Raw genomic sequence first — 21,750 nt, 5'->3', positions numbered from 1 at the left:
CCAGGATTTTTCCCACTCAAAAAAGGCATAATTAGTGGAAAACTAATAGAAGTATTGTGAAATCTGGGGGCACCTAGCTGGCTAAGTCAGTAGAGCATGTGACTCTTGGTGTCAGAGTTGTGAGTTTCAGCCCCATTTTGAGCATAGAGAAGTAATAAATAAATAAATAAATAAATAAATAAATAAATAAATAAATAAATGATTTGGTTTTAATTTTTAAAAAATAAAAATACTGTAAAATCTTTTCTTAAATAATCATCACTACCACTGATTGATCAGCAATTTCAGTGTATATAAACATTACACAACAGCCAACTTAACATGTGCCATACTCTTCCCAATTAAACTTTAATATTAATCAGTATTTCTTTGGTACAACCAACAAATAGAGATAAAGGAAATATTTCCCATAAAATTCCAAAAAGTTAGTCCAGTCGTCCATTTCACATTTTTCCTAATCTAAAAGTTTAATCACTAATACAATATAACAATTTTGAAATATTACAGTAAACTTGCTTTAGGCTTGCCAGGTTAAATAATTTCTCCAGGGCACACGTTCTGTTTGCCTTATAGTGTATGAATTGGAGGATGATACTAGAGGGGAAGTTAAGTCTAGAATTCTCGGTTCAAAGGCTCTGCCAAAGAGATCAGCATGTCACTATCACTTTGGGTGAATCTGTACTCAATCAATAATTTATTCCTGAGTCACTGATACTATTTGTCAGTTCTTTTGCCTCGTTATTCATTTCAAGGAATAAAAAGTGAGATTATTCTAAACAGTAATGTAAAAGCGAATTATAGTCTTGTTGGAGAAATTCTCAAATACAGAAAAAATAAAAATAAAAAGATAGGAAACAATCTGTCCTCTTGGGTGATACTATCCAAGATAAGTCAGCCTGTTATCATCATCACTTTCTTGATTTCACCTTCTAATCTCATTGTCTGCTGCCAGATCCTATTTCTCGGTGTTTTTGTGCCTACCAAACATCAGCATTGTCCTCCAAACATCCTTAAATCAGGCATAAAACAATAATAGCGCAAAACACACTAGTTGCTCATTAAATACCTACCATATGCCAAGTACTGTGTTAGGCAGAGGGAAATCAATAGGACATGGCCTCTGCCTTGGAGAGCTTCATGGGATATGAGGGAGACAGATGAAGCTTACAAAAATGATTACCATAATGTAATAAATGCTACAATTGAGGTATGCACAAGGTACTATGAAACTACAGGGGATGCAGTATCTATGTTGATAGGGAGGTTAAGAAAACTTCATAAAAGAATTGATTTTCAGGAGCACTGGGGTGACTCAGTTGGTTAAGCATCTGACTTCAGCTCAGGTCATGATTTCACGTCCTGGGATGAAGCCCCAAGCCAGGCTCTCCGCTCAGTGAGGAGTCTGCTTGTCCCTCTCCCTCTGCCCTTCCCCATGCTCATGCATGTTTGTGCTCTTTCTTTCTCAAATAAGATTTTTTAAAAAGAAATTAATATGCAGGTTTTAAGGGAAGTAAAAAGAGAATTTTCCAGGTTAAAGGAATTACAGACCATGGTGGTTTAATAAAGCATGGTATATATATTCTTTTGGAAATCACAATTGGTTTCAAAGGCAAGAAGAGTAACAGTGGAGCAGAAGGTAGGGCTGATAAGGCAAATATCTTGCTAAAATTTAGACTTTCTCCAAAACTTAATGGAGGGCCACTGGAGGATTTTAAATAGGAGAATGACAAAAATACAGGATGGATTAGGTAGATACAAGACTAGAAGTTATTCAATCAAACTATTTCAATACAACTTAGTAAATCTTATTAAAGGAATTAAAGGAGATAGCGAGGAAGAGGGAGGGAGGGAGGGAGGGAGGGAGGGAGGGAGGGAAGGAGGGAGGGAGGGCCGACCGACCTCCTAGTAAAAAAATGGAAGGGGACAATTTCCAAAAAAATGGAAGGGGACAATTTCCAAGATACTGATAGGTAGACTCAGTAGAAACTGGTAGCCAATCAGACAGAAAGGAGGAAAAGGTAGGAGTCTAGTATGACTGCTAGGTTTCTAGCTTTAAAACCTAAGGGGCAGAGGTGCAATTTACTGGTATTAAAACAAAGTAAGATGAACAGCTCTCATGGCAGAAGGAAAGAGATTATTGACTCAGCTCTACCATACTGAGTACGAAGTACTTGGAGTATATCCCATTGAAATATATATCCAAGACTCAAGAGAGAAGTCATTACTAGAAGCACATTTTAATTATCATTGAATGTTTTGGAAGATGAGACCAAAGAAGTCCTCTCTAAATCGCTCTGAGACTGTAAAGTGTTAAGAGAATGCCAGAGAAGAAATAAATATTCTTAAAAATACCGACACTTGTAGGGCAGGAAGGTAGAGGAAGAAGCCATCTCTGGAGCCCCTAGAGAGGCCGGTGAAACAAGAGAGTTTCAAGAAGGAAATAAAGATAAGAAATGAGTTTCTTTATGTGCCAAGTAGGTTGTCAGATAATGCTCATCAAGTGTTCATCACAAAGCCAGCATGTAGTAAGTACTGAATAAATATTGTAGGATGATTAGTTTTGGGCAGGAAATATCCAAGGCATTAAGACTCTATGGCAGTGCAGGGGATAATTTTGCTCACTTTGATTCCTTTCTTAGTAGAAAGAACACAGAAGGTCAACTGGTGGCTCAGTGGATAAGTGACTGACTCTTGATTTTGGCTCAGGTCATATCTCAGAATTGTCAGATAAGTGTCCCGTCTCAGGCTCCATGCTCAGCAGAGTCCACTTGATTCTCTCCCTCCCTCCCTCTCTCTCTCTCTCTCTCTCTCGATGCCCCTCCCTCCTCTCTTTCTCAAAGAAGTAAATAAATAAAATATTTTTAAAATGAAAGAACACAGGAGATGAGTCATTGCTATTCATAATGTCTATTAGTGGGGAATTAACTAGTAGAGTTTCATCAAAATGAATTCATATTTACAAATAACACACTAATGAAGACAAATAATCTTATAACTATAAATACTCCTTTGTAACAAATTTTTAAGGCCATTCCAAAGTAATGAAAAGGATCATGATGACTCTTGTAAACAGCAAGGACTTAAATGGAGTTATTTGGGGAAGTAATAGTATATAAAGCTATTCAATAGAGTTCCATTTCCACCATTACTTTTTAAACATTGAATTTACTTTGCACAATGAATATTGAATAAAAGGAAAAAAAAGCTTAAATGGCAGTAAAAAAGTATTGTAATTATTGGTCTATAAGTTTGTTGTAGACATAGTTTTCCTGTCATCTCTTGTAAATAATTTTTCGGTTTCCTTTTGAACACTGATGTAGTAACAAAAATACATTCATATATTTGTAAAACCACAACCATAATTCTTATTTAAAGCTTACTGAAGGAAGCTGAGAAAGAGTATAAATGGTTTCTTTCTTCCTGGTGAAAGCAACCCAGGATGGATAGACTAAGAATAAACAATATTGTAAAACATCATGGAGTGGCATCATTCATGAAAGACTAAGGAAAATACTCACAGTATTGCTTTTTATAACTAACTTCCATAGTTTTCATCTGTTAGAACATTTTAAAGTGTGTAAAAATACAAATCTAATTTCTAAAATTAAATAGGCATAAAATTACCCTATCAAATTACTATAAAAGTTTTTTTTTTTTAAGATTTTATATATCTATTCCTGAGAGACACAGGGAGAAGCAGAGACATAGGCAGAGAGACATAGGCAGAGGCAGGCTCCCCACAGGGAGCCCGATTTGCGGGACTTGATCCCCAGACCAGGATCACGCCCTGAGCCAAAGGCAGACGCCCAACCGCTGAGCCACACCAAGCATCTAACTATAAAAGTTTTTAAATGCTTACTCTCGACTTCTATACTTATCATTTCTTTACTTGGCACCAGTTCACGAACTACGTCTTGAGTAGCACTGGTCTAGAGGACAATTTCTCTTGAAATATTCATGAGAGGTGAGGTTTTTAGTAACTTACTATATAATCATACTTTATGTTTCACTCATACTACACTCTTAGAAAGATGACATACAAACTAGAATGCAAATTCATTTGCAATGGGATAATCCCTTCTAGGATTAGAATATGTGAGAATCCAAATTAACAAAAGTTTGTTGAGGGGCACCTGGCTGGCTTAGTTGGAAGAGCACCTGACTCTTGATCTTGAGGTAGTGAGTTTGAGCCCCACTTTGGACGTAAGAGATTACTAAAAAAATAAATAAATACAAGTTTGTTGAGCAAAGAACCAGATCATAGGTAAATAAACAAAAAAACAAGAAGGAGGAGAGGGGAGGAGGAGGAGGAGGAAGGAAGGAAATAACCTTAAAGGAGTATTCAAGGCAAGGAGAACAGCTTGGCAGAGTGGTAGAGGCAGAGACTCTTGCATTCAAGCCACTAGGATTTGAATCCCAACTGCATCATGCAATATTTGTGTGACGTGAAACTTTCCAAGGCTCCATGTCCTAATTTTTATCATGGACGTAATGTCAATGTGGAGGGATTTATCAAAGGATTAATACAGTGCTTAATGCAGTATCCAGTGCATAGTAAGCATTCAATAAATGTCAGTTGATATTAATACCATCCTAAATAATAGATCTCTCTATAACAAGCAACATGTTCATGGTGTACAGATTTGGTACTTCTTCCCTAGATAGAGCTAGATAAACACTGACAACCTTCAAATCTTTCGACTTTACTCTTCTATGTACCTAATCATCATCTTCCTTCTGTTCTCACAATCTTCCTCTGGACAGACACAAAAAAATTGATTGCGTTTCAGCTTACACATCCCAGTACTACTTCCCTGAGATCACATTTGAGTCACCTTGACTCAAATTTTAGATATTTCCAAATATTAGTCACACATTTATAGGCAATCCTTTGGTTTATAACCACAGTATGGATATAAACACCTTCATTATGGCAGTGTTTATTTTAATTCTCCAAAGGCAATCATATTTTCTTTTTTTTCAAGTTCCCAGAGAGCTTCTCACTGGTTGGGCATTACATTCCCACATCTGATGGAAAATAAATCTACATTAAAAGCAAATTATAATGAGATTAATTCTCTGGAACATGTACTCAAAACAAGAATGTTTGTGATGTTTTGACAGCTGGAGTCAGGATTACCTGACTGGTGCCTCCATTTCTGCTGCAGAGATTATAAGGCTTCAGACCTATCAGAACAACCTTTTCTTGGACAAAGCCACTTCTACTTCAAAATAATCATTGTGCAACTATGTTTCAAATTGCTTCCATGTAAATAACATTCTAGACACTCATTTTCAGAAAATATTCCCTGAAATTCTCAAAACATTAAGAACATTAGATACGAGGGGCACCTGGGTGGCTCAGTCAGTTAAGTGTCTGTTTTTGGATCAGGTCATGATCCCCGGAGGTCCTGGGATAAAGCCCCTCTGTTGAGCTCCCTGCTCAGCAGGGAGTTTGCCTCTCCCTCTGCCCTTCCCCCCACCCCTCTCTCTCAAATAAATAAAAATCTTTTAAAAATAATATTGGGTGTAATTAAATTCCTTTAAGCACTCAGTTGATCTCTCTTCCCATTATAAGAGTGGCATTTTGGGAAAGAAATTAGAAAATATAGAAAAGAAGAAAAAAATTGTCCATCCCATCTCTCAGTGACACCTGCAAAGCACTTAAATGTCACTTATAACATGGTTAACATTTGGCTTATCTTTTTTCTATTTTTAACTTCTATTTTACATAGTTGTAATTATACAATTATATAACTTGCATTCTGTTTCTTTTTATTTAACATTACAAAGTAAGCATTTTCTCCATGTTAAAGTCATTAAAGGATACTTTTTTAATATCTGAAGAATATGCCATTATGCAGATGTTTCACTATGTAGATATCTCAAGTGGTATCACTACTACTATGCATTGGTTCCTTTAAAGAATCTCTCAGTCTGATTTTTCTAACAATTTCAAGAAAAAAATGCAAATGTGTATTTAGCACAGCTTGGAAAGCAATAAGGGCACAATAAATTTTAGCTTGCATTCATTTATTTTTATTTTATTTTATTTATTTTTTAGATCTAAAAAAATAAATAAAATAAATAATGATAAATAAAAATAAATAAAATAAATAAAATAAAATAAATAAAATAAATTAAAAAAAAAAATGAGATGGGCAGAGGTAAAGAATCTTAAGCAGGCTCCATACCCAGCATAGAACCCGGGTTGAGCTCAATTTCACTATCCTGAGATTATGACCTAAGCCAAAATCAAGAATTAGACACTTAACCATCCAGGCACCCCAAGCTTTTCTTAGTTATAGTTATCTAACAGGAGTTTGATTGTTCTCTAAAACAAATTAAATATATAATTTTTAGGAGTTCCCACTCTGTTCTTTAAAATCTTCAGAAATAGAGCCTTTCTCCGAGCATACTTTGAGTACCTTTATTTCTTTTAAGCTTCTAGTGTCTTCCTCACAAACACAGTGCTAATACAAATGATCATGTGAATTATGGAACTGTATGTCAGTGTGCCTCCACCATTCAGCATCATAGCGTAAAATAGGCTTACAATAATGGCCTTATATTCTTGTTGGAACATTAACAAAAATTTTTTGGAAGCCATGGGCATATTTTGATTGAAGTCTTCTCAGTTCTAATTCCGTATCTCTGTCTAGCCACTTTTGACCATTTCTGCTGTCCTATGATAGCCAACCCTTTTGTTGTACCCCATTTAGCAAGATAGAAACCTCAAGTCTTGGACCCCATCACACTAATTCCATTCTAGGACTCCTTCCAATCCATACTCCACAGAATAGGAAAAGTTATGTTCTTGAAAACATGCATTTCCTGTTATACATCGTTGCTCATAGTCCTTAAAATAAAATCCAAATTCTTACCAAGGCCTACAAGGACCTGTGTAATCTAATCCTTGTCAGATCTCCAGGCTGATTCCCGGCTTTCTTCTCTTATTTTGCTGCAGTTCTCAGGTCCTTCACCATTTCCTCCACCAAGAATATCTCTCTCTCTCCCTCTTTCCATGATTTATTCTCATCATTTAGGTCTGGGTCTCCTGGGAGATACCACCCTTGACTTTCATGTCTAAAGTAAGTCACCCCGCCAGCTATTCTGCTTACCTCCTTCACAGCACATATTACAACTTATAATTATATTCTTTGCTTAGTCACTTGTTATTTTCTCTTTCCTCATCTGTGTATAAGTTCTATCGGAGGCAAAAACAATGTTTATGTTCTTCATAAGATAGCAGAGTGCCTAGTATATGCTAGGCATTTAATGCATAAAATAAGTATTGAGGAGGAGGGGAAGATCAACAGCTAAAAGCTATGGAAGCAGGTGAAAACCCCAGGGAGCTTGCAGACTGGGGCCAAGAGGCCTTAGGACAAAACTAGTGAACACCATCTTTAAAGCAGCCTACAAAGAAAATTTAGGAAAACTGGGAATGAGATGCCCCCAAAAGGATTTTAGGTAAGAAAGTAACCTGATCATATGCAAACAAACATTTATATGTCTATTAATATGTCTGAGGATTCATGAGCCATATGACAACTATCTTTAATTAAAAGAAATCTTGAAATGCTTCTATACTAATTTACCTCTTGTTTTTTTTAATTGAGGTATAGTTGACACACAACGTTACATTAGTTTCAGGAGTATAACATGGTGATTATACAGCTCTATGCATTATGCAGTGCTCACCACAAGTGTAGCTATCACCTGTCAGCAAACAATGCTATTACAGTACCACCGACAATATTACCCATGCTTTATCTTTTTGTCCCTGTGACTTATTCATTCCATAACTGGAAGCCTGTACCTCCCATTCCCCTAAACCCATTTTACCGACCCCTGCATCCCCTCCCCTCTAGCAACTACTAGTTTGTTCTTCATATTTATGGGTCTGCTTCTTTCTGCTTTTATATGTTTTCTAGATTCCACACAGAAGTGAAATCATGTGGTATTCATTTTTCTGTGATTTTACTTATTTCACCTATTTGCTGTCATCCAATGAGAAATGTACTAAGATAGCAATGTTTGTTCAACATGGCCAGTTCAAAAAAAAATTGTGTTAGAGTAGGAAAAAAAGTATGGCTACTATAGCTTTTAGTTAAATAAATGTTATTATGTTTGTCAGGAACTGTTCAAGAACATTTCTCCTTATGTAAGGCTTACCCCAGTAATGCTGCTTAGGTCAGTGTCTATCTGGATTATCTGCAGCCTAAATGCCAACTCTGTAAATTAAACCTGTCAAGTGACAGCTTTGCCATAGCATGCATAACCAACCTTTAAAATTTATTTATACTCCATTCCCTTTCTCTGGCCAGATTAAATTCTCCTTTCCTAAGCAATTTTTTACTCACTCCAGACTGTGGCATAATTCAATATGTTCTAAATAATTACATGGAAACCCGTCTGATTTCCAATTCCCAAGTAATTTTCATTCAGACTTTGGAAAAGCAAAAGAAATTTTTCAAAGCTCACTAAAAATAAGAATTTTCTTAAATTCCTCCAGGTAAAAATATGTGAATCAGTCATAATAACGGCATGCTATGAAAATGTGGCAAATTATTATAGGTTCATAAGTCCTTTATTCAGTGTCCCAAGGAAACAGTTCTTTTCAACATGCAAATGGAACTATTCTTTTGACTAATCTGTCCATCACATTGTAATGTGCATGCTGAACCTCCACAGAAGTAAATATTACATTAAGTGGCAAGATTTCTAAGGTGAAAACACATTTTCCTCTGATTTGAAGACTTACCTATGCAATTTCCAGGCTTATATTTAAGTCGATTAAAATTTGTCATGAAAGTAAAGAGACAGAAAATGGACATAATAGATATTAACTGGAGAGAATTACTTTTTTAAATGGACAATATTTTTAAGGTTGTTTGAAAAATTTAATTTTACTGAGATAATATTACTTGTAATGATTGGGTTTGATGGCTTAATAAAATTTTGACTTCTGATCCCGCAGGATTCATTTATCTAAAGATATTTACATCTTTAGCACCCACTTGGGTCAGTAACTGGCAGTTCCTATGTCTGACCTGTACAAAACACAGCAGCCCAAGTACAGCTATTGGCCTATGGACTTTGTCCTTGGAATGTTATGACAAGCTTAATTGTTAGAGATCTCTGTGTTTAAAATTCCCACAGAAATGATGATGTAGCATTGCTGTTTGGTTTTATTATTCATCAAACTTATTAAAAAGACTAGATATCTTCATCACAAGAAAAAAAATGTAACTATGTATGGAGACAGATGTTAGCTAGACTTACTGGGGTGATTATCTCACAATGTATACAAATATTGAATCACTAGGTTGAACACCTGAAATTAATATGATGTGTATAATTTATACCTCAGTAAAATAAGTACACAGAAACAGATCTGAAAAAAGGCTTCATAAAACTTTTTTGGGAGGTCTTCATAAAACTTTAAATCAATGTCTTAAGGGAAGAAGACTTTTTAACATTGAGCATTAGTTTTAAGCATTTATACTGACCATTATATGTTCATAGAAATGTAAATGTACTCTACATTTTTAAACATTTTTTACAATCACACAAGAAGATTAATTTTAGACATAAAATAAGGTATTCTATAACAGCAAAAGAAAAATAGACCTTTACAATGTTGATAGGAACTGTGTTTGTGTCCCTAAATTTTTAGGACACTTCTTCTTAAGTACAGGAATACTTAAGATTGCCTGTCTGACACCTAGACACCCTTTAGGGTATTTGCCCCAAAGTACAGTTGGCATATTATGCCTTGCAGTCTGTTTGTTTCTGGGTGGATATCATCACATTTGATCTTTCTATCATTGCAATGGTAATATACATACTATATTGAATTTTTATTTATTTTTATATTGAATTTTTTTAATCAGATATCCTCATAGCCCCGAATCATCATTCTCTAGTGTCAATCAGTCTGAGGAGATTGAAAGGGATGAAATCGTCCACTCTTTTTATATGTCTATTATAACTGGAATCATTCTATGTTTACTAGATCTGCCACCCCTGTAAGGATATCTCTATTTGCTATCATCAGAATTTACTGATTTGTTGTCTTCTGCAGTGTTTCATCTTCCCTAAGGATCTTCCTCATAACTGTCTTATAGTCATTTTTATCTCTCAACTTTTGGATTTTGCATTTTGAATATGCTGATAAAAAGTCCTGCCTACCATGATGAGACATGTTGGATACGTTTTGCTGAGAAAAGTAACTTACAGCTGGGCATCTTATTTAGTAGGAGAAGTCTTCCATCTCAGGGCTTCTTCTGTAGCTTAGAATAAGCACTGGATTTCAGCTTTGGGTTTTCTTACCTCTGGATGTCTGGACCACTATTTGCAAACATGTTGGCTCAGTCTGGAGACCTTCTGCTAATAAATGCAGGTGCTGATGCTCCAAATGAAAATCTGTGGAGGTTAGTAGATCTTCAGACCACAGGAGTCTCCTGACCAGTATTGGGATTGACTATTGTTTGCTGAGAATCAACATCTTTACACTATTAGGCTGAGAAGACCATACACCCTTAGCACTGTAGTGAACCACCATGGCAGCTGCCAGAGTGATAGGCCGAGAGCTACCCTGAGAGAATTTAGCAAACTGGTCAGCAAGACCATATTTGTACCTCGCTTAAAGCGTGTTCTTTCTCTCAATAGCAAAAGCTTTCTCTAGTTTTCCATCCTAGAACTATGTCCTTTTCAAAGCAGAAGAAGAGGGTACACCATCTGAGAGACTAAGACCTCTGGAAGCTGACTAATGTACTTGTGAGTTTGAGCCTGGCTTTTAGAGCCTGATAAGCATAGCTGACTGGATACTTCATGTCAGCAGTACTTGTGGTAATTACAAGATGTGTGCATCACAAGGCTCACAACTTGCATCACAAGTTCTACAAGAAAACTGGCTAATACTGATTTGGCTCCGCTTACCATTTGTTGAGTTTATATCTTGTCCCAGCAAATTCATTTTTTGAAAAGTCATTACATGAAAAACTTTCACCACTCCAATTAGCATCACTGTGCTGACCAACTTTTGGAGTGAGAGCAGCTGATTGAATGTTTTTCAGCTGCACCATCGTATGCGTTGGTCAAGCTTTTTGTTTATTATGAAGTTAATTCTGCCCATGACACACACTATTAATATTTTTCTCTTGGTGTCCCATTAACATTTTAACTTTATCAAAAGTCTCTGTCCTATGAAAAATTTTTAATTTTTATATAATGAAATCTGCCCTTTTCTTTGTGACTTGAATTTCTCTGACCTACTTAGGAAGGACCCTCCCACCCCAAGATGTTTTCCACATAACTTTCTGACATAACACTTTTAAAATATTTACTCCTTTAAAGTTATTTGTAAAAGGACATTGTTTCTCAAGCTCTTTAGTTTTCCTTGATTTAGGTGCATTCAAGTTTCCTAAGCGAGTAATTTCCTTAAAGCGAAGGTGATTTTACTTTTGCTTCTGTAAAAGCCTGACCCAATTCCTTTTTTCAAAAGTGCTCACTTTGTGTACAGAGTATATGTTTATAAGAGTGCTGAGTAACGACCCAAGCACCGTCTCTAAATAATAGTACTAGTAAGTCCTAAAATGCTGCAGTACACTGACCGAGGACACAATAATCTGATCCCTGAAGCCCTTTCCAATCAATCTACTGCTCAGTGAAAACAGCAAACAAAAGGCCTCAGTGTTAGTAGAAAACCCGAGTTCTTCATAGCCAGGTAAAAGTCCGATTTGGTCCCTTCCATCAAGTAGAGGAGAGAGGGGGTTTCCGGATCATAAGTGACAAAATTGCCCTTGTGTAGCACAAAACAATTACGATGAGGCTTTACTTCTTAAGGGCCTAAATCATGAACACAGTGGAGCCACAGAACTGAAAATGAACCAAAAAAAAAAAAAAAAAAAAAAAAGCTTTAGCTTTGACGCAAAGGATTACAGCAGTCCTTGACATAACCAAAGATTCTTAAGTTTTAAAACGCTTCCTTTTAGCAATGACTAACCTTTCATTATCTGTGACAACACATCAAGTGAGCAGCAGTACAAAGGATGCATGGGATTTCGAAACGCCACGACGGAGCCAACTGCAGTTGCCCGCGTATGGAGTATGGAGGCGTGACCACAAGAAGACTCCGGGGAGCGTGGGGTTTCGTCCGCCTCACCGGGGACTCTCCCGGGCTCCCCCAGCAAAAGTTTGGGAAGTGCCCCCGGGGACAAGGGTTCACCGAGCGCAAGCCTAGGGCCGCGGCATCCACGGTGTTGAGTCACCGGCTCCAGCGGTCGGTCGTGCGACATAAATACGGTTTGATGACGGAGACGGCAGTGGCGCAGGTGCCAAGGTAAACCGCTGGCAAAGAGGACTGTGGTTTGACTCCGGGCAGAGTGCAGCAGGGTCGCGGCGGAGACACACTTGCAGCCCTAAAGGGATTGCGTTTTAAGTGGAGGCAACTTCAAAGCTGCGCACGTGACCTGTGCGCGCCCCTCGGCGGCTTTAACTATGACAACCCGGGTTTCCGGCCGATCGGCGGGAAGCTCCCCGCCGCCCGACCCCGCTCCCAGCGCTCGCCCACCCCCGGCTCCAGCCGCCCCCGGGTGCCCCCCGCCTGCCCCGCCCCGCCCCGCCCCGCCCCGCCCGGGAGATGCTACGACTCCAGCACTTCGCCATTCATCAACCGGTTCACACCGGCAGCGGCCGCCGCGCGGTGACGTCCGCGGGGGACGGGCCTCCGCCCCCGCTCGTCGGCGCCCGGCCCGGGGCCCCCGGCCCTGATTGGTGGCCGGGAGCTCGCACGTCGCGCCGGCTATAAAAGGGAGGGCTCGTGACGCAAGGGCGCCTCGCCGCGCGTATTGGCTCCCTGTGCTGCGGGCCGGCTGGGCGACGCGCTCTTCTGGGAGCCGCTCACTGCATGGTAGAGTCTGGTGCCCCCGCCGCCGCCTGCGAAGCCGCCGCCGCCCCGCGACGACCACCGCTACCCCCTGCCCTGCAGCCGCCGCCGCCGCCGCCTGTGTCGCCGCCGCCTCGGGACCGGCTGTATGATTAGGCCACAATCTTCAATGAGTAAACATATTCCTGTGAGTATCCGTCGCACCGCCGCCCCCGGGGCCGGGGCTCCGCGGCCGGCACCCCCCGGCCCCCCCGGCCCCCCCGGCCCCTTTGTTCGGAGCCCGGCGTCCGCGCCCCTCCGCCCCGGCGCGCGGTTCCGGCGGCCCCTGGCAGCGGGGGCCCGGACGGCGGGGCCGGCTGCGGGGAGGCGGACGCCGGGGTCCAGGGCGCTGCGGGTCGGCGGTTGGCCGCCGGAGGCACCGGCCTCCTCGTCCCTGCCGAGCCGGGGGCGGCGGGGCCGGCGGGGGCGGCGGGGCCGGCGGGGGCGGCGGGGCCGGGCCTGCGCGGCGGCTGGGGCGGTTTCGGCCACCGCCGCAGGCCGGGCGGGGCGGCACAAAAGCCGCTTTGTGACCGCCGCCTCCGCCCTTGGCCCTCCGGTCTGGCGCGCCCGTCCGGGCCCGGCGGGCTCCGCGGCGTCCCGAGGCCCCTTTGTTCGGCCGAAGGAGAGCGGCCCGCCTGGGGCGCGGGAGACGTGGCCCGGGGTGGGGCGAGGGTTGCGCGTGTCACTGCGGAGCCGGATACGGGGAGGGCGCGGCGGCAGGGTCGCACCGGAGCCGGGGCGGCCGGCGAGGCTGATAACGGTCTCGGCCGAGAGGGCTCCGGGGGCGGGGGCGGGGGCGGGGGCCGGCGCGGGACGCGAGCCTGGCGCGGCCACCCCTGTGCTCCGTGGCCCGGCCCGGCGCCTCAGACAAAATGGCCTCGGCGTCCGCGCCTGACTGAAGGCGCGGCGCGAACCCGTGATTGCGGCGCGGACAGGGGGCGCCGCGGGCGGGCCCCGGCGCGGAGCTGCGGCCTTCGGGGGCTTTCCGCGAGGTGCCGCCTTGCGGGGGCTGGAGCGCGGCGCCGCTGTAGGTGAGGAGGCCGCCTCCCCGCCCCGCCCCGCCCTGCGCCCTGCGCCCTCAGCCTCCACCTGGTAATTCGAGCTGTTCCGGATTTAACGCCCCACTTCGGGCCGTGGATAATGGGAACAAGTCGAGTCTTGTCCTTTCTCTGGGGCGAGTCGCGGAGAGAGAGATGGTCCGGGTCTGAGCGCCCTGGGAACTGCCGGGACTACTGTTGCACCGAAGCGAGGGAGTCCACGGCCGGGCCCCAGTGTGCGCTTTGCCTGCCAATCCTGGGGGCCCTGGACGGCGCCTTTTAATCGGGGACGACTTAGAGCTGGTCCCGAAATCCTTGGTGTAATGTGTTGTTTGCCTGCTTTTTTGGCTTGTGGCAACAGTAGCCGGCCAGAGCCAGAATTCTGAGGTTTATCTTCTCTCCGTGGAAGCCTTCTGCCATTCCAAGAGTATTAAGTTATTTGCGCTGTAGTTGGAACCGCCGACCTGCCTGGGATCCAGATTCTGAGGCAATGCTTCCTGTTACTCTTTTCCTTTTTTTAACGAATTGTGTTTGATGGCAGTAAATCAGTTGAAAACCAAAAAAGCTAGGTAGTTCCCAAGAGGAAAGCAGCATTGTATGTATGCTCTAGGCTAGACGCGTTACCCTAAGTAGATCTGGGGCAAACTTTCCAACCAACTATTGCGCACAGTGATTATACGGATTAAGGGCTTTGACTCTGCAGTCTGAGAACCAGACTTAAGCTGCACAGAAATTGCTTTGTTTCCCCCCTCGCGTGTGTTATTGTGATTATCTCCAATGATAGGTGGGAAGGGAAAGAAATGCCTTGGTATTTCCGAGCTGCCTATTGTGGATAGTTTTTCCTGTGGCGAGGAAATTGGTAATGAGGGAATGAATGCTTGGGGCAGAACAGATGTTAGGGAGTTGCGGTCACTGCTCCGTCGGTGGAAGTTCCCCCCCGGCCACTGGATGGCTCCACTAAGTGATTTCTGTTGCTTTCCCTGCCTACTGATGAAACTAGCCTCTGTGAATAGAGAGGGCCAAATTCAGCTGTAACAGGAATTTTAGCTATTAAGCGTGGAAGTCCTGATGTGAAATACTGTCTTTCTCAAACATCTGCTTTCAATTGAATAAAGATAGAATCTGTGAATCAGAATACCGAGCTACGAGTCCTTGCACTGAACAGCTTCACAAATGACTTCTTTAATTCATTGTGTGTCCCGGAAAGGCTGCCAAAATTCATTTATTCTGAGGAAGTTAGTATTTAGGATTTGAGGTGGAAGTGTAACAAATTACTTTCCAGATTACTGCAGTCTGTAATAGAGCCACGTCCTTAATGGTAGTCACTAATGTTTTAACCCAGCTCGCGAATACATGAAGGTACAGTCTCAGAGGGCTCATTTGAACAAATTTGGAATTTGGAAAGTCCTCTTTCTTCTGAGACAACCTTGTAAGAAATGACTCTTGATTTAGTTCCTTTGACAGAAAAATGAAGTGGTTTTTTGACTTGATGTTTTTCAATGATCTGCCAGACCTCCATATGAATTCTTCGAAATCTAGCAAAACTATTCTAGAAACTGTAACTAGCATGGTGCGAAATGCTATTTAAAGGTGCAAAATGAAAATAGCAGATAGTTTGAGTTTAACTTTAAGCCTTTGAAATGCTTATATTTAAACTAAGGGAATCTTTCGTTAAAAGATTTTGTTTGGTAATTTGCCCTTGAGTGTACATACAGTGTTTGGGGCAGTGGCTGGCACTTGGTGCTCTTGTTAACCTATCAGTTTTTCTTACTTCTCTCTTTACTCCTAAGCGCACACAAGTTCATTAACTTCCAGAGACTCAGATAAGGAAAATCTGTTAAAAGGGAATTATAAATTAATAGGTTGCTAGAGATCAAATGAGATAATAGTGTTATGTGGAAGCATTTTGAAAACCAGTTTCTTTTTTTCCTCTTAACATATTGGTTGAGGGGTGCCTGGCTGGCTGAGTCAGTACAACGTGGGGTTGTTAAGTTCAAGCCCCACATTGGATGTGAAGATTACTTTAAAAATTAAAAGAAGTATATTGGTTGAGTCTTTAGAGGTGTAAGTAAATTATGCAAAGTTTTCATTAAGTTTACAATATGTAGAAATATTTTATTGGAAAAATCAATGTAGAACGTTTGTAGATTTTATAACATTGTAAAGCCACCAACTATTTAAAAGGAATAAATAATGGAACAGTATGTGTAGGTGATCTTGTCTAAATATAACGCCGGTGTTCTTCGAGGGGTCTATGTATTAGGTCATTAATTTCAATTAAAAGTAATCTACTTGTGGGTGCTTGTTTTATGGTTATTGATTTAATTTGCAATCACCCTTGTATTTCTGTGATTTAAGTAAAAGTTGAAAAGGTGGCTTGGGCCCAAATTTGAAAAGGTGATTGTGCACTTAAATACTACAAAAGCATATAACGTGTTCCTTTGAATTGGAAAACAACTTTTTTCTTCTCTCTCTTTTTTTCTTTTAAACAGCAGTTCTGTGGTGTTCTTGGTCACACATTTATGGAGTTTCTGAAGGGCAGTGGAGATTACTGCCAGGCACAGCACGACCTCTATGCAGACAAGTGAACTGTAGAAATTCATTACTACTCCACCAAGAAGCCCCCATAAGAGTGGTTAACCTGGACACAGAAGTGTTGAATTGAAATCCACAGAGCATTTTACAAGAGTTCTGACCTGGATGGGGTAAACCTCAGTGCACTTCCTTTCTATTGCCTCAGTATTACTGGATTGAAGAATTGCTGCTTCTTGTTAGGAGGTTCATTTCATTTCCCATTACTCCCAACTTCATACTCAAAGCACTGAGAATTTCAAGTGGAGTATATTGAAGTAGACTCAGTTTCTTTGCATCATTTCTGTATTCAATTTTTTAAATTCTTTCATAACCCTATTGAGTGTTTTTTAATTAAATTAACATGGCTCGAATGAACCGCCCAGCTCCTGTGGAAGTCACATACAAGAACATGAGATTTCTTATTACACACAATCCAACCAATGCGACCTTAAACAAATTTATAGAGGTAAGGTTTGATACTTTTTTTAATGTCTTAAACTGATTGCGGTTTATGATGGGGCTTTTTATCAAACTAAACAGTTTAGGAAATTTTTACTGGTATACCTATATTTCAGGTCCCAGAAATGAAATACCAGTTTCTTCTTTAAGTTATACAGGAAAATAATTCTGTACATTTCAAAAAGGACATGTACTTGAATTAGTTTGGATTTGTAATAAGATCATCTAGTTCTTGCCTCACAGTTTGCCTGTTTTAATCTATATTAAGGGCAGTATAACAGTATGATTCTCATGTACAAGAAATTTATAGGAGGAAGGCTGCCACTTAAGAGATGATTTATGTAGTCTAATGACTAATACTGTAACCAGAGTTAGTTAATATCTTGGACCCAATTTGATGCTTAAAAGCCGACTTTTAGCTACTAATTATAATTAGTAATAATGGATTATGAACCTTAAAAAGGCTTGTAGTTTTAAATGCTGTGGGGTTTTTTCACTGTACTTACAGGGTTTTAGAATCTTTGGATGTACTTTTTAAGGTTCTGAATTACAGTGTGTACTTTGAATGAGCAAAAGTTTAAAGAGTTAATGTAATCAAGCCAAGTCAGATTACTTGTGGTCATGAGTGATTCCTTTGGATTCTGTTTACCTTTGTCCCTGATTTGCTTCTGTCATCTCCATCTAGCCAGTGTTACCATGACTATAAACAACTTCCATATATGAAGGGCCACAGGATTTTTTTTTTCTTTTAACTTCTTATTTATTAAACATATGTCTAATATTCCCCTTTTATGTTATTCTAATGTTGTCATTTAAAACAAAAATTAACTTCCCAGGGTTGAGTCATGAATGTGGGTGGGTATGAAAATAAAATAAATAAATAAAAATAGAAAGATTTCACTTTCCTATAAAACATACATTTAGGTTATACCATTCATTCCATGATTTTCTGTCAACTAGCAATACCTTTTGGACAATTGGTGAGCAATAATAACGTAGTTATAAAAGACTTCGTTAAGTGTTTTTTATGTATGTTTTATCCAGGAACTTAAGAAGTATGGAGTTACAACAATAGTTAGAGTATGTGAAGCAACTTATGACACTACTCTTGTGGAGAAAGAAGGCATCCATGTTCTCGTAAGTGTTTAATAGTTTCTATGTGTTTATGAGATAGTGCTACAAAGTGACCAACTTCAAAAAACTTGATTTCTTTTTAAGTTATTACAAAAGTGTGCAGCATCTTAATTTCTAAATAAAGATGAAAGCTAAGCAAAGCTTTGAAGTAATGAGATCTTTATAAAGAATCAGCATTTATTTGCATTTCATGGACAGTGGGGTTTCATAAAATACATGTTTAAGCATATTAACATGCTTTTGAAGGTACTTGAGTGTTAGAATTATTAGTTGACATTTATATTTAAAAATCTAAAATGTTTATTCATTCTTTTGATTTAGGATTGGCCTTTTGATGATGGTGCACCACCATCCAACCAGATTGTTGATGACTGGTTAAGTCTTGTAAAAATTAAGTTTCGTGAAGAACCTGGTTGTTGTATTGCTGTCCATTGTGTTGCAGGCCTTGGGAGGTAAGGCGATTTCTTAAATCTATTTAATGCTATTGGTCGTGATTCTAGTAAAAACTTGATTTTAGGTCTAGTAAAGATTCAGTTATCACTTTGTGAGTCAGTTTGCTTTGTTAGGTTACATATTAAACTAAATTTAAAAGTAGGTGAATGTAATAGAATAATGTATTCCAGGACAGCTGGAACTAACAAATGCTGTAGTTGTAATTTTATACTTGTCTCAGTGAGCACAGTTGCTCACAGAATAAATCGTGTGTGCTAGGTTATATCAATGATATTGGAATCATTGTCCAAGCTCATTGGGGGAAAAAATTAAAAACAGTTTCTAAGGTAGTTTGCGCTGCATATGGGTTGCTTTTGATAGCACTCTTGATCCTGGAGATTCCAACTCAGTGGGAACTCAACCACGTAATGCCAAAATAGCCATATCCAGATTTGTGAGTATCTACCACCATCCCCACCAGCAAAAAAAAAAAAAAAAAAAACAAAAAACAAAAAACAGTAAAATGAACATTGATGCCCCTGGAAAGGGTGGTATGCAACTGTGTCACAATCTCATTGATAATAAACAAAAAAGGAAGCAGACATTTCCAGATCTTTAGGAAAAGGAGTTCATGACCTTTAAAAAAAATTTTTTTCGCTGCTTAGAGTCAGAAAAAAATTGTCTGCATTTATCAAGATTTACCCCCCCCCACCCACCCAAGGTTGACCTCAAATAATACAAGTCTTAATTACTAAAATTATTTGTAACAATTAAGGGCATCATCGTTCATTTTTGGTCCTAGATAAAAATCTGAATTTGGTAGGGAAATGCTGATGCTTTATTAGTTTTTTAACATTATTGCTATAAGGTATTACATAGGAAGGGTAGTAAATGATAGTACTTTTAGGTTAAGGAATGAATGTTTATTAGAGCATTGAATTTTTCAGGATTTGATTTTGAAAAAGTGATTTATCAAAACTCTTACCTTACCAGAGCTCCAGTGCTTGTTGCCCTAGCATTAATTGAAGGTGGAATGAAATATGAAGATGCAGTACAGTTCATAAGACAGTGAGTATATAATGAATTTTCATTTCTGCATTGTCAGTGAATTTTATTATTGAGAAACCAGTTTTTTCTCCCACAGCCTATCTATCCATTATGTTCATTTTTAAGATAGTATTAAAACCAGGAAATAAGATCTTACTCTTTTTGCACTCCATGTAAATGCTCCTATTACAGAGATTCTAATCAATAAATTTGTCTTTTCTTGGCTCTCATATAAGTGGATATATAAATTTTTGACTATTGTAACCAACACTCGAGAATTTGGGATTTTTTTAGTACCCTTTTTCCATTTACACATGTGTGCCAAACTATACATTATGCATAAAGTCACAGCATATGAATAAAAGATAAATTGCCAAGGCAGATGATAATTGGTGTATAGCATAGTAAACAGTAACATGGAGGGATTTTGCTTTAGTAACTTCATCTTTTGTTTCTCTTCATCCAGAAAGCGGCGTGGAGCTTTTAACAGCAAGCAACTTTTGTATTTGGAGAAGTATCGTCCTAAAATGCGGCTGCGCTTCAAAGACTCCAATGGTCATAGAAACAACTGTTGCATTCAATAAAACTGGGGTGCCTGATGTCATTGCCTTGGAAGTGGAACTTGAAACAGGACCTAATTTGTCATATATACATATTAGCCAATATGTTGGCTTGGTGATTAAGTCTAATGAAGCTTCCATAGGAGTATTGGAAAGCAGTTTTATCAGGCCACAAGTTTGATGGAATTGCAACCTCTATGTTTGGGTTACGATCAAACTATTTGGACACTTAGCAAAAGTTTCTTGCTTTACAGCATTTAAAATGTGCTTATCACTTGTACCAATTGACCTTTCCTGAAATCATGCAGTATTGAGTTATGTCTTTAAATCTATTCCCATGCCAGAATCTTATCAATATATAAGAAATTTAGAAAGATTAGGTGCCAAAATACCCAGCACAATACTTGTTGTATATTTTTAGTATCAGACAGAACTAAAATCCCAGGAACTATGAACACTCTGGACCTTATGTGGTTTATTCCTTCAGTCATTTCAAACATAGAAATTAGGGCCTATATGGTTATTTGCCTGCTCACTTTATGTTTACATCTCCCACATTTATACCAGTATACATCAGGTTTGCTCAACTCTTTTTTTTTTTTTTTTTTTCCTTTTTTTGGGGGTGGGGGGATTTTTACTAAGTCTTAAAATGATTATTTCATGTCTTTCTACAAACTTCATTTTGTGCTGTTATGGAAAACCTCCATTTTGAAAATCTACGTTGTACAGAAGCACATGTCTTTAATGTCTCCAGACAAAAAAGCCTTACAGTTAATTTTAATGTTTGCACTTTGGGGTGCAACTTACAGGGAGGGCCTGAAAAAAGAGTGGGAGGGGGCTATTAAGTATTTTTAGTAAATGTTGCCTTTGTCTTGTGCAGAACATGTAGAATATGCTCTTTAATTTAGTAAATATTTTTTTAAAACGTAGAGATGCTTTGTTATTGTAGCTAAAACAATTCTTAATCATAAAATTTCTGAAATTCTTGTATTTTTTTTCTTATCTGAAGTTGTTTACCAACTTATTTTTGTTTGAAGTGTGATTTTTTTTTTCTCTTCCCAACCTCTCTTGCAAAAAAAAAAAAAGTGGGTTTCTGCTAATGAATTGAGCAGACATCTAATATTTTATATGCCTTTTGAGCTGTGTAACTTAATATTTGGATACTTGATAATTTGTTTTATTATGTAATTGATAAAATGGTGATGTGTATTAATGTTAGTTCAACCATATATTTATACTGTCTGGGAATGTGTGGTTATAGTTCTGTGGGAGAAATAATTTGTCAGTGTTCACCAGCTTGTAAAAATCTAGTGCGAGAGCTTAAACATCTAAATAAATAATGAAATGCATTTATCATCATTGAAATTGTTTGGCTTAAAGTTAACTTATTTTGTAGAAAATGATATAAATGAATTATGCTTCACTTAGTGCCATTTGAAGTATGACCTCTTTTTTTTTAACAAATGAAGGATTAAATGAAGTTGATATTTAGTAAGCTCTTTACACAATTTAAGGTCATGAGAACTGCTTAATATTAAAAATACTTTCCATTATAGACTTAAAGGTTTACATTGTT

General features: G+C 39.4%; 3 protein-coding genes across 4 annotated transcripts in view; 2 read left to right on the top strand and 1 right to left on the bottom strand.

The window, feature by feature from the left end:
* The window catches only part of LOC144317304 (uncharacterized), a 77,051-nt gene extending 64,288 nt beyond the window's left edge, over positions 1 to 12,763 (bottom strand). Inside the window, exons 1-3 of the mRNA XM_077903511.1 lie at positions 12,665 to 12,763; positions 12,011 to 12,425; positions 10,336 to 10,428 (exon numbers count right to left, since the gene is read on the bottom strand). Coding sequence (XP_077759637.1) covers positions 10,336 to 10,428; positions 12,011 to 12,425; positions 12,665 to 12,676 — 520 coding nt within the window. The 5' untranslated portion in view covers positions 12,677 to 12,763. The remainder of the gene's footprint in view (positions 1 to 10,335; positions 10,429 to 12,010; positions 12,426 to 12,664) is intronic.
* An 88-nt stretch (positions 12,764 to 12,851) lies between these two features.
* LOC144317306 (uncharacterized) lies at positions 12,852 to 16,648 on the top strand. Its single transcript, XM_077903514.1, has 2 exons — positions 12,852 to 13,079; positions 16,461 to 16,648. The coding sequence occupies exons 1-2, from the start codon at positions 13,041 to 13,043 to the stop codon at positions 16,554 to 16,556; spliced, it is 135 nt and encodes a 44-aa protein (XP_077759640.1). The 5' UTR covers positions 12,852 to 13,040; the 3' UTR covers positions 16,557 to 16,648.
* A 138-nt stretch (positions 16,649 to 16,786) lies between these two features.
* On the top strand, positions 16,787 to 21,539 carry PTP4A1 (protein tyrosine phosphatase 4A1). 2 transcript variants are annotated; one of them, XM_077903513.1, is made up of 5 exons: positions 16,787 to 17,008; positions 18,046 to 18,138; positions 18,457 to 18,587; positions 19,561 to 19,635; positions 20,085 to 21,539. In XM_077903513.1, the coding sequence occupies exons 1-5, from the start codon at positions 16,904 to 16,906 to the stop codon at positions 20,353 to 20,355; spliced, it is 675 nt and encodes a 224-aa protein (XP_077759639.1). In that variant the 5' UTR covers positions 16,787 to 16,903; the 3' UTR covers positions 20,356 to 21,539. The 2 variants fall into 2 exon arrangements, with proteins under 2 accessions (XP_077759639.1, XP_077759638.1); XM_077903512.1 differs by having other exon boundaries at positions 20,081 to 20,213.
* The last annotated feature ends 211 nt before the right edge of the window (positions 21,540 to 21,750 follow it).

This window comes from Canis aureus, chromosome 7 (assembly GCF_053574225.1).
Source record: "Canis aureus isolate CA01 chromosome 7, VMU_Caureus_v.1.0, whole genome shotgun sequence".
Taxonomy (NCBI): Eukaryota; Metazoa; Chordata; class Mammalia; order Carnivora; family Canidae; genus Canis; species Canis aureus.
The sequence above is the reverse complement of the archived record's forward strand: the minus strand, read 5'-3'. Positions and strand labels throughout refer to the sequence as shown.

Excerpts from the sequence above, each read along its gene's own strand:
- LOC144317306 (XM_077903514.1), top strand. The coding sequence starts at position 13,041 with ATGATTAGGCCACAATCTTCAATGAGTAAACATATTCCT. Across the intron at positions 13,080-16,460 it reads CAATGAGTAAACATATTCCT|CAGTTCTGTGGTGTTCTTGG; the intron begins GTGAGTATCCGT and ends TCTTTTAAACAG.
- PTP4A1 (XM_077903513.1), top strand. The coding sequence starts at position 16,904 with ATGGCTCGAATGAACCGCCCAGCTCCTGTGGAAGTCACATACAAGAAC. Across the intron at positions 18,588-19,560 it reads TGTGTTGCAGGCCTTGGGAG|AGCTCCAGTGCTTGTTGCCC; the intron begins GTAAGGCGATTT and ends TTACCTTACCAG. Across the intron at positions 19,636-20,084 it reads GCAGTACAGTTCATAAGACA|CGGCGTGGAGCTTTTAACAG; the intron begins GTGAGTATATAA and ends TCATCCAGAAAG.